The 13,092-nt window shown below is 32.0% G+C and overlaps 1 protein-coding gene across 1 annotated transcript; it reads right to left on the bottom strand.

Annotated features, from left to right (window-relative positions):
* Positions 1-1,049: 1,049 nt before the first annotated feature.
* Positions 1,050-5,385, bottom strand: LOC137942962 (F-box/FBD/LRR-repeat protein At1g13570-like). Its single transcript, XM_068788677.1, has 2 exons — positions 5,333-5,385; positions 1,050-1,842 (listed from the first exon to the last, which is right to left on the bottom strand). Exons 1-2 carry the CDS (start codon positions 5,383-5,385, stop codon positions 1,050-1,052), a joined length of 846 nt encoding a protein of 281 aa, XP_068644778.1.
* Positions 5,386-13,092: the final 7,707 nt, after the last annotated feature.

The raw sequence follows: 13,092 nt of genomic DNA, 5'->3' as shown, positions 1-13,092 counted from the left end.
CCAAGGAATGCATTTCACCTTTAGAAGATAAGTGCCAGTGCTTTAGTAGTTTGACCAATGACAATTGCTATTTTTCATGTTCTTGGATGACCTGGGACTATTAGAAAAGTGCAATGCATACTTAAAAAAATAGTTAAGTTCAAGAGGATTTAACAACATAATCATTGTAGTAACCATACAACAGAGTTGCAACTTGTGATATGCACACAATAAGGCAAGAGTGGCGAACCAGAGATTTTACTATCCCAGTTTTGAGAAAAATTCTCTCCTTCATTAAATACTAAAGGGTCAGATTCCTATATGTTGGCACTAGAAAAAAACTTCAAGAGGGCTCTAGCTGCCACAAAATGTATAACATTTGCATGACTAATGCACCAAAAGTCATCTTTGTGACATGACATTCATTTATATTGTTGTATCTAGATATCTAATAAACGGATGAAAAATGATGACTCCATTGACTACTTCTGTATCACGGGTATGACTCCAGTGTTCGATTGAGAAAAGTGATAAATAGAGCAAGCAGCCAATGAGGGGTTCCACTTAAGAAAACAACCAAATTTATCTTCTTTTATGTCATGCTAGTGGAAACAAGAAGTCAAAAAAAGGAGAAAAATTATATGATTACATGACTAGGACATTTATAAAAGTTCACCTGTATATAGATCTTTTTTTCTGAAGGAGAAAAGGACTAAAAAGTGTAACTGAAAAACTTAGACATCTTAGCTTGACCAACTCCAAATATGTAAAAGAACGTTGTCCACATGACCATTCAGCAAGGAGCACCATAGACAAGGAACTAGTCAGGTTGACCAAACCAGAATATGTATTTTTACAAAAACAGAAATGGGTAGATGGAAACGTACCGGATGAGTACTTGTGACTTTAACTTCTAGGGAGCTTACATATGAAAGCTTCGTCAAGAAATTCTGCCAGAGATGTAACTCGTAGTCAAGCTCATTGTGGGTGAGCAGTAGGGTAGCTTCATTTATGGAGGAGATATCATTGAAAATAGGCTTGTCACAAACTTGACCCTTGTACTAAAGATTCTACAGGTTTGGCGTACTTATCTTCATCTCTTCAACATCGAAACATGACTCCAATGTTAATATCTTCAATTGAAGATGATCAATCTTTACTGGCTTTAGGGATTCACAGTAACTCATAGTTAAGTCCTCAAGAAGAGGGGACCTACAAATTATCTCACCTAATTGAACACCATTAATTGTCACACCATAGAGAGCAACACTTCTTAGGGCTTTGAAACCCTTGAAATCATGCAGAGGCTCTAGTATGCACCGAGTTAAGTCGAGAGATGATAATGATAGACAAGAGAACAAAGAGTTTGGCATTCTGAATTTATTCATCCCCCACCTGATATCATCACCATCTGTCGAGTCGAAGTGCCTTACATTTCCACTCAAATCAAGCACAAGCTCTCCAACTCCTTTAACTTTGACAAACTCAATCCACTCTATGAGATCGGATGAGTATCTATCATCAGAACAAAAGAACATGCGGAACTTCTTAACCTTGTCTAGAGTATGGAGCTGTAAAAGTTGGTGGATAGCTTGTACATAATGTGTCTTCTTTAAATTTTTTGTGAATTCCTCATCGAAGTCTATAATAGTTGTGTATATCCATAGGGGTTTCCACATGTTTATCCATTGCCTAGATAGAATTGAAGTCTTCACTGCACACTTCAATGGAAGAAAAGAGAGTATATGGCGAATAATATTTTTTTGGTAGCTTGCCAATACTGTCTTTCTTCTCAGTGAAGGTTCTTTTATGTTGAAAGTCCATTGAGTGACCTTCTGTTTGTTATGCACTACTGTTTGTGACCTGAAATAACAAAAAACGTATTGTGTTAGTCAATCTATTTTTTGGACAAAAATTTGCAAAAATATATTCAAAAGCTTTTTTTTGGACAAAAAATTTATACATATATCAATTGCATTCGAAGGAAATAATTTGTCCATTTGTTCACTTAGGGATTAATTATGAATGAATCCCATTAACGAGATTAATCATTGCTTTTTGTTTCAAAGGCTCTACAAATGCCAGTCACAACTACCACCTATGATTAGTGTCAACCCCAGTTCATGTGGAACAATAATTTGATATTCAATGATACCTATTGTAGGAGGAATAAGGGACTTTTCATTTTTTTCATTTCATTATTTGGAATAGATGCCATTCAAGAGAAAAATATCTCTACGAGGATAAAGACTTTTGTATTTGTATTTTTTTTATATTTTTTCTGAAAGTTACAAATGTTTCCATAAATTTAAACCAAAGGAAAAAATTTAGCAAGAAGTTCAAGAATTGCTACTTGATTTGGGAAATCTTAAGATTCTATAATTAAAGTATCAGGATCTAACATAATAATAAAATAAGAAATTAAAAATAAGAACAAGATAAAAATGGTTTATGTAACAATTTATGAAGAAATGTCATCTAGATAATTTTGTTTGAAGATACTAATTTTCAGCTTTATGGCTATTTTCCATTTCTTGTGCCTTAAACAACTTTGTTGATATGAAAATTGGATAAGGTTGGAAAGAGCAGCTACAAAATAAAGTTTGTCATTACTAATTGATGCACAATTATTTTGTGTAACTAACGTAAAAAAAGAATACCATAAGTATGGGAAATGTGTTTCTTTTTAGCAAAGAAATGATGCAAAAAAAAGGAAATAACAAAAAGTTGACATAGTGGGTACAATCAAGTATGTATTGGTATCAGCTAACATATCGAATAATATTAGATCTGATACATACTTTCTGCTCCATGTGTTGCACTTTATAAGACATGTATCATCTTTCAGGGCTCTACGATACCATATATCCAATACGTCCCATTTGATATGTTATATGTCTTGGTGATATAGGCATCCTTGGGTAAGTGGACCAAATTAAGGAAATCCAAAACAATTTAAAAGTGCTTGAGGAAAGAGAAGATTATGTTCACATAAAAAATAATTAAAAGATAAAAAGAGACAAGCATAGCTGTGGCCAAGAGAAGTAAACCAAAACTTGCATATGAGTTCTAGTAAAATAACAAAAGTTAAGCGTAATAAGTTCTTATTGGAAGCAAAATGTGAGGAGCACGACTATGTTAAGATTTAAAAGACAATATTTGGGAGAAATCTCATCATGAAGGCACAAAGAAGCTTTAAGTCCACGACAAATGAGGTGATAAGAAGAGGTTTCAACTCAATATGGTCACAATAAACTTTGTTTAAAGGGTGCATCTTTTCACAATTAGATTATTGTCTATTTCATATTTATGATAAGATGATTCTTGAGGCATTAAATCCTCGTGTTAAGTTATTTTATGGTGTTTATATGTTCATAATTAGCTTTAAAATATCTTAATGCAATTTGATCTAAAGGGGGAATCAACTAGGGGTCTTAGCTTATTTCTTTATTATTTAAGTGCCTTATCTTTGAGTATATTTTTGTTACCACAATTAGTTATCAATGGGAATAGTAATGCTTCTACTAACATTTTTTCTTAAAAAGGACTCAGCATGCATTCAATTTTTAACGAAGGGAAGTGAGTAGTAGGCAAGAGGAAAATGGAGCTGGTACAATCTATTAGGTCCAATGAGGGATAAATCTTGGGGGGGGGGGGGGGGGGTGTTGGGCGTTCATGCCACTAAATTGACAACAATAACTAACTTAAAAAAATTCATCTTCACTTAGATTTACAATCACAAGCTAGGCACACAATCTAGACCATTAAAGGGGTTTCTAGTTGCAAAGTAAACTACACAAACCTAGAGCTTCACAAGGATTTATAATAACTTATTAGGTACTAGCCTAGACTTAAGAATGAGAGTTTCAAGAGTGCTTGGCTACATGAGGACTTATATCACACAATCATAGTAGCAATGCTTCACAACATTTTTTTTCAGCCACACATGGATGCACTCAATGAAATTGAGGTTAGGATGGTCTTGTCTACCCAATGCTTGACCCAATTTACAATGGTTACTAGCTTCCTAATTGGTAGATTTTATAATCTAAGAGCAAATAATAAACACAACCAATTCTATGTACAATGCTTGACCCAATTTACAAGGGTTACTAGCTTCCTAATTGGTAGATTTTATAATCTAAGAGCAAATAATAAACACAACCAATTCTATATACCTATCTATGTAAGAAAATCTCAAATAGTCTTTAATCATTAGATTTCAAATTATAAGTCCAAGGTAAATCTGGGATTGGTTTTTAAAATCAAGGGTTGCACTCAGCTCAATGGAATCAATGGTTTGAAAGTATAGCTCATGCGTAGTAGTAGTCTAAACCTCAGTGATTGATTTAAAAGTACAATGATAGTAGTTTAGTATTCTCAACCAAATACAATTTAAGATTTAAATGTAAATGCATGTATATACTTGAATTTTGAAATTCTACCCCAAACTTCTAATACTATGTAAAAACCATTTTAAATACCCTAATAAATCAACACACAAGAATGTATAATGTGATTAGAAAATAAGAAGCTCAAACAAGGGGCAGCAAAACTAGTTTTGAGTGGTAACCATTCAAACAATCAATCAAGTATTGATTTAAATATGATCTTCAAATCAATAGGCTCACATTAAACAATCATAGTTCTAAGTATTTAAACAATATTTAAAAGAAAAAACATTGATACTATTATCTCTAGGAGGAAATATTCAAGTTCAGGTTTTGATTTCCTTTATGAGCTTGAGATGGTTACAACCTCAAATTTGAGTCTAGGAGCATGAGCACTTCAAAAATTTTCTTTGGTAGCATCTTGAAAACAAGTTTGTGAGAGATCTCCTTAAATAGAAATCTCTCCAACATTAAAAAAAAAACCATTATAGTTAGAAAATGATATTTTGTCGCTTAGAAAATTAAGGTAACAAATAAGTCCAAAAAATCTAATCAAATATATATTAAATCCTTTTTTATTACCAAACATATTGGTATGTCACTTATTGATCATTTGGGAGTGCTGAAACCTCCAAATCTAGGCCTAACTTTTTGAAAAATTGAATTTTTGAAATAAGGGTCATCTCTTGTTTTGGGGCTGAAATCTTTTTTGAAAATTTGGCTTGTTTGAGCGACACATGTTGTTGATCCCTTGCATGGGGTCGTCTGCTTTCTTCTTAATTCACTCATAAGTAACTTAATTGTATGTTGTCATAAAAATTATATCCATGTGGATCTTGTGACCGGCGCATTCATCCAATTGCTCATGTGAAATGATCCTTCTTACATAAGTTATTTTGGTCGGTACTAATTAATTTAGCCCCAAAGGTTCTAGCTAACTACTATATGAAACATAAATATGCCTAAAGGTATTATGGTGACGTAAAAGCATTATGGTGATCCTTTGATGTTTCATGGTTCTATGTCCCATATGTTCGCCCATTTAGCCAAAGGAGGCGTCAGGGCTTTGTTGTTGGGAAAAAAATGCGGTGCTCGTGGCAGAAGCAAAATTGCTAGGAAACCATACAAATCGTCATGTCTTGGGTTCTCTATACCTGAAGAAAGAAAGATAAGTTTTCAAACAGTAAAGGTATAGGATGTACCTTTAGGAAATTTCACATCTACTATTTTTCCTCTTTGGTTTTATTTTTATTTATGATACTACTTTTTGTTGTTTAATCATTATTGTTAGTCTTTTAATTCTTACGGCTTTGATAGTTTGGTAAAAGAAAAAAATATTTTGTTAGGCTGGAAACTACTGGGTGAGGGCTAGTAGCTCTGAAAGATCCCGCTGCATTGAAAGACAAGGACCGCTCCTGATTGTCACAATGCCACAAACTTCCTTTATATTTTGTATGCTTATTCTGTTTATAGTTTGATTTATAATTTTGTGTGCAAAAATTTATCTATTTTTAACAATTCTGTATAAAATTTTTTATATAGGAAAAGCCTTCAAAATATAGCCTGTTTTCTTATGTTAGTTATTTCATTTACTTTAGCCATAGTTATAATCAATCTTTCATTAAGAAACCCCTTCTTAATACCAGTTTATGTTATTCCTTTCTTTTGCTTTAGCCATAGTTATAATCAACTTGTCCCTATTTTTCTGTATTTGTATTGTATTGTCAACCTATTCCTATAGAAGAATTATAGGACCCCCTAGACAAATTGGTATCAGAGTTATTATAAATTATATCAGTAATACAAAAACAATTCTCTCTCTCTCTCTCTCTTTATATACATATATACTCCAAAAAGACTCTCTCTCTCTCTCTCTCTCTGTCCTTCTTTCTCTTCGATATGGTATTGGGAGGGTATAGGGATTTTACCTAGGGAAGGACAGCCTTGCCCCTTGTTATTCACGCAATAACAATATTATTTTAATTATTTTTCTTTAATTTACTTTATTTTATGCTAGTTAAAAAATTAATAGGCCACATGGGTATTTTTGGAATATTTTATTTATAGGGGTCTTGTTGTAGCATTTTATCTAAAACCTTGTAAGGGTGAACCCTCTTTAAGGGGAAGAGTAATGAGAAAGGTAAGCATTGATTTAGAGTAAACAAGGGTTTTGAGTTCTCCTCAATGAGCTCAGGGGTGTGTGCTCTCCTGAAAGAACTTAGGGTTTTCAAGCTTCTCTTTGCCTTGATCTTCATTTTTCTCTTCTTCCTCCCTACGAATCCATGTGTCAGATCCGGGACCGTAACACCCCCTCTTCTAAATGGAGATATGACTTCCAAGACTTGGGAGGGGGACACATTTCCTTGGTCTATTTCTTTGTTTACTCTGATTTTTGTTTTTGTAGATTTTTATTATTTTGATAGTGTAGAAAAACTTATGTTGGTGATTTTGAGAAACATATATATATTATTTCACATTATTATAGTTTTTAATGACCAACCCATTTTTTGAGTTTTTTCTTTCCATTTTTTTTTTTGCTATGCTTAATTCACTCTTCACGGGCATTAAAACTGCAAGTAAAATCTCAGGCTCTTGCTTGCTACTTTTCTTGGACATGATATCTAAACATTTTTAAAAGTTTTTTCTATATGTTGATTTCCTTTCATCAATTGACTACGTAGACAAGCACATAGATTTTCAACAACTCACTAGGCACACCAATCTAGACCCACAAAGAGATTTTCAGCATCACCTACCTACATGGGGTTTTATGACTCGAACAACTGCAAACACAACTTCCCACCTTCAATTCTTCAGCCACAATTTTTTTTCCTGAATAAATTTGGGGTGAGGATGGTCTTACCTAAGGAAGGTTTGACCCAATTGTAAGTATTACTTTGTTACAATGTAACACGATATTAATTATCTCCCAATAGAAATTTTTTATTAATCTTGGTGCAAACAAATATGTAAATCTATCCAATGTAACTAGTAGCTTAAAATAGTCCTTAGTAACTTGATTTTAAAATGAAAACAACTCGTAGTAGTCATTTATGATTTGATTTGAAAATATAGGCAGCAAAAGATGTGTTCATTTGAAAGATTGGCTCAATTTAAATATGGGATTGGCTTTTCAATTTGCAGGACGTAAACAATTCAATTCAAAAATAATAAATTTCAAACAATAGCCCATAAGTAGCATTATAAATTATAGTGAATGATTTTTTAAAGTGTACTTAGCACTAGTTCATTGTACTCGACTAATTATCATTGATGTATCTCAAAGTATATAAATGTAAATACTTGGATTTGAAATTCAATTCCAAAGTTTCAATACTTAGTAAAAGCTATTTCAAAAACCCCAACAAAATAACATATAAGCATGCATTAATATGATATGAAAATCGAGGAGGTTGTAAAACTAATTTCAAATGGTTGTCAATAACAAAACTACTCACAATGCAATGGTTGAATCAAATATGGTCTTAAAATCCCTTAGCACATGTTTAACTAACTGAGATTTAAGTATTTAATCGAACAACACATAATTTCTTAGCTCAATAAAGAAAACTATCAACCTTTTAAGCTTTGGAGGTGGTAAAAACTTCTTAAATCATGTGCAAGAGATTAGGAGGTTTGGTTTTCACTGTGAGAAGAGAGAATTTCATTAGAGGAGAGTTTGGGTTAAAGAACAAATTCTTCAACATTTAGCAAAAGAAGGTGAAAACAAAGGTCTAAAAATTATGAAAAAAAAATCAATAGTTCCTATTTTTACTACCGAACATATTATAGGTTACTTACATAATTTGGAAATCTAAATTTTTTTGATTTGGACCCGATATTCAGGAAATGGAATTGCTAGAACATGGCCTCCACAACTTTTCTTCTAATAGCTTGATTCTGTAGTCGAATCCTCCACAGTTTGAATCCTCTCCACCGCAGAGTTCAACTCCTCTTTCTTTTGCACACTATAAGGGTCCATTGAATTTTTTTTTTTTTTGTATTTCAGAACTTTTTATTGCATAGAGTCAAATCCTTTTTGCCATTTTTTACTCAGATGGGGTCAACTCCTTCCATGTTGTCGACTCTTGCTATATGCACTTCATTACAATGATCAACTCCTCCCACTATGGTTTTGCTCACTCCATCATGACATGAGGTCAACTCCTTCCATAGGGGTCAACTCTTCGAGCTCCGATTCACCACATGCTTGACTGCTAATTTTGTATTTTCACTCTAGGCTTTCATCTTTTTCACTTATTATGCGTGACTTTTATAGATGGGTTTGACTCCTTCAACCGTTGACACTTCAATTTTTATTTCTTCCTATATGGTCATCTCCTTTTGCTCATGCTATTCTTCTGGCCTTTTTTTGGGACCGGTTGTGTCCAAAAAAACAAAATGATTCTTCCTTTGTTTTTTAGTCAAATGGTGCTACTAGATGTTGATGGTGTGCTTTCTAGTATGAGGAAATTTCTTCCCTTTTCTATGGATCGTTGAAATGGGCCATGGTGGATCGAACGAATATGCTGCTAGAAATTTTTTTTAAAGGGTTTCTTTTTTTATGCGCCTCATACTTGACATACATCATTAGTAATTCATTTGTTTATTGTCATCAAAATTATCTTAATGGGGATCTTGGGACCAACACAATATATAAAATGATTTATTCTTTTCTGATTATATACTTTTTACTCCCTTTGCTTGAACATGATTGTGTCCCATTCAAGTAAACAAGTCTTCATGCAAAAGCTACAAGTTTAGACATAATTCAACTTACATTCAAATCATGAAATCTATGTCGGAGTGTGCTTGTCAGAAGTAGTTCATAGCCATCTTCAATTGAGTTGATCTAACTTCTTATGCTACAAGAAAATTGATGTGTCTCAATGTTTTTTCTTCTCCGTGAAATAATTTTTTTCGAGATAAATATATATTTCTCGATGAAATTTGAATGTTGTGGAGAAAAATATTCCCACTAAATGGCGAGAACCAATAATTCTCTATGAAATTTAAAAACTCACCAAGATATTCTAGTCGAAACTATCCCGTCAATAATAAGTTAGGAAAAAAGAAAAATAATTCACTTATTCTCAAATAAATTCTAATTTTAATAAAAAATATTTACTATTTTTGGAAAAATTATTTCGTCAAGAATAAGAGGGGAGATTAAAAATAAAAATATTCACTTATTCTCAAAGTAATTAAAAAATCAACGAGAAATATATACTATTCTCAACAAAATAATTCCTCAAAAATAAGTTAGAGAAAAAAAATATAAACTTATTATTTGAAAATTTTAAAAATCTCTTAAAAATATATGCTATTCTTGGTGAAATAATTTCAACAAGAAAAAGTAAGGGAAATTAAAATAAAAAATTCTTATTACTGGTGAAATTAAAAATCTTTGTGAAATATATACTATTCTCAATGAAGTAATTTCTCTAAGAAATATTTAGGAAAAAATAAAAAATATCCACTATTCTCAATTTTTATGTTTAACATTTCCTCTTATTACCAACATAGTGCTATATAAGTCTTTAATCAACTCTAATAGTGCTTTTATGTGAAACAAGATAAGATTTTTATCAATGAAATAAATAAAACAAAAAGCATTAGAATTATAAATTTTCAATAATTATTATTATTATTTATTTGTAGTATTATAAAAAAATTATTTAATTGAAATATTTAAGTTAAATTAAATAAAAATAATTAACTAATCAATCAACTTACTTCAGTTAACATAATATAAAAATTAATTAATATAGTTAAATTAAGTTATTTATTTGATTTTATTAAAATTTTTAAATTATCCTTATATATAATAATTTTGATAAAAATTTTTACTATAGATTTGCTTAAAATCAAAAATAAAATTAATTAGTGAAATACACATAAATTCTTTGTATATTGATGGAAATACTTTAAAAATTAGAAAAATCAAACTATAAACTAAACATAACTAATTCGTTCAAGATTTAAATTATTAATTAGTGAAATTATAATAATTTGGATGATCATATTGATGCACATTATAAATTGATCAAGTCATCTTAATGTAATATGACTTGCGTAGTAATTAGTTGAGTTATTGATCAAGTAATTAGTTGATATCAATTATTAACTATAATTTATTACATAATTACATTATTATCTCATAGATGAGTTATTCTTATCTCAATGTTACAAAAAATATTTTTAGGTAATTATTAAAATATATAAATTAAAGACTTGGTTATTATTAAATGATCATTAATAGGATTCAAAAACGACAAATGTTATATGTATTTAAGCTATAACTTATCATATAACAATAGAATACTATAACTTGATTAATTAATTTATAATAATCCTCGGGAACCTATCATTCGGACCACAATTGGTCATATTAATTTTTATAGAGAAATAGAAAACGCCATCAAGTGTTTTGTTGGGAAAGAGCTAGGAGAGTTACGACTGTCAGGGTTTATTTTAACTTTTATATTCCGTGGCAATTTTGTAATGGAAATGTTAAAATATTTCTAATAAGAAACAACCATTGGTGGAAGTTAGTTGTGATCGAACGGTAATGGGCAATGCAATGCACGATAGCATACTTGATTGTATCATTAGATATAAATCGACAGTTTGTTTAACTGCTATAACTAAGTTTTTTCACATGACTTTGTAAGCATTGAACCGGACCTAATCTTACCTAGTCCAATTACGATAGGACAAAAGGGTCAGGTTCGGTTCTATGCCATTAAATTTCTGCTTCCTTCCTGAAATGGTTACTAAGTCAACAACATCTATCAAGCCCCGTCTTTAGGTTTGTGACAACCAATTTCCTGGTGTCTTACAAGTTATAGCTAATTTTCAGGTTTGTTACACCAACTTTTACAAGCGCATTCAATGACTGCATTGTTTGTTATGGTCAGAAATGTGTAACCAAGAGTTATATAAAGCAGGAGAGACTTAAGAGCCATGAGAGTAGGACAAATAATCAAGAATGTTTTGTCTTTACTTTCATCTTCTTCTTTTTCTTCTTCTTTTGCATTTTTGAAAAGAATTGCTGCAAAGATGAGGAACAACATTGCTATACTACAATCGATCCATTTGTAAGCCTTTTTCTAATTGGTTCGTCTATTTACAATGTGCAATTCTGATGCTCTCTCCATTTCTATTTGAATCTTTCTTTGTTTTTTTCTTTGATGGTGCTTTCTTAAATCATCTGAACTCTATTTAAGTTCGTTTGCTTGCTTATCACAGGTAAACACTACGGAGTCCTAACAAGAATTTTACTGGAGCTCCGCCATTACCTAAGATATTGACAAGTTGAACTATCCACTTTTTCAAATTGAAATGCTCTACCCAACCAGTCTAGATGCTGAACTGGTTGGATTGAGCATTCGATTTGACAAACATGATGGTTCAAGGTAGTAGCTGCATGGGTTGAGCATTCAATTGAAAATTTTGAGTTCAAGAGGTCTACATCCTTGGATAGATCGAAGAAGATGACGAGGTCAAGGATGAGCATCTTGGTAAGTTCATTCAAGGAGGGGATCTTTGAAAATTGGCTGGTCAGAAACTCTACCCTCATCAAGTCTATAATAGTGTTATAAATCAATAGGGGTTTCCACATGTTTATCCATTGCCTCGATTGAATTGATGTCATCACTGAACACTTCAATGGAAGAAAGGAGAGTAAGTGGTGAATAATAGTTTTTGGTAGCTTGATGATACTGTCAGTCTTCTCAATGAAGGTTCTCTTATGCTGAAAGTCCATTGACTAACTTTTTGTCTATTATGCACTGCTATTTGTGATATGAAATAACAAAAAAAAATATTATGTTAGTCAATGTATTTTCTCTGCAAAAACTTGAGTCAAGTGGACTACATCCCTGGATAGTTCGAAGTAGAAGTCAAGGTCAAGGGTGTGCGTCACGGTAGCTTCATCCAAGGAGGGGATGTCGTTGAAAGTGGGCTTGTAACAAAATTGGCCCTTGTACCCAAGTCTCTTCAGGTTCGGCTTACTTATCTCCATCTCTTCATCCGAAGATGATCAATCTTCACTGCTTTCGTTTTCAGTGTATAGTAATGAATGTTCTCTAGGATTAATATTTATTCCATAACTTGTCCCCTCAACAGGTTTGTTTGTTGCATTGAAAAGATGATGCACTACTTCCTATCTGAGGTATTTTACATGTCCCAGTCGTAACTATGGCTCACCTCATCTATATTTATATCTATTAATGTATCTAGATCTATCTATATACCAAAAGAACGAGGTCGAGAGGAAATCAGAGTTCACCAACATCGCAACCCCTCCTCTCACCACGTCAGCCTCTTAAGCAAAACGAGAGTTGAGTGAAAATATGAGAGATAAGATAAAATCAGATTGATTTTGGATCTTCAAAGAAACAAAAGAGATAATGAAAAAATCGTAGAACCGAGTTGCAATTTCATTTTGACGAGATAATGAATATAGAGAATCGAGTTTGTAAAGTTGGGTCCAAGGCTTATCCAAAATGACTTGACCCCAATATATAAAGTAAAAGTCAGTAGTATACAGTAAAGGGAACCAGCTTAAAGAGTGGAAGAGGTTGTTCTCGGCGATTAACATTTTTGCATCTTTGTAGATGACCCAATGCCATTGGAAGGTATACAGTAAAGAGATTTAAAAATGGGAAAGGACCACGATTGTCACATCAATCATCCACTAGTGTAATCACTATCTATT

This window comes from Aristolochia californica, unplaced genomic scaffold (assembly GCF_029961685.1).
Source record: "Aristolochia californica isolate CCGP_79_NKW_82.1479 unplaced genomic scaffold, dmAriCali1.0.hap1 SCAF_10, whole genome shotgun sequence".
NCBI lineage: Eukaryota > Viridiplantae > Streptophyta > Magnoliopsida > Piperales > Aristolochiaceae > Aristolochia > Aristolochia californica.
The sequence above is the reverse complement of the archived record's forward strand: the minus strand, read 5'-3'. Positions and strand labels throughout refer to the sequence as shown.

What these genes read in the sequence shown, in the direction of transcription:
- LOC137942962 (XM_068788677.1), bottom strand. Translation starts at nt 5,385, where the DNA reads ATGAAACATCAAAGGATCACCATAATGCTTTTACGTCACCATAATACC. An exon ending in CGTCACCATAATACCTTTAG is followed by an intron (nt 1,843 to 5,332) that starts GCATATTTATGT and finishes TTGTTATTTCAG; the next exon opens with GTCACAAACAGTAGTGCATA.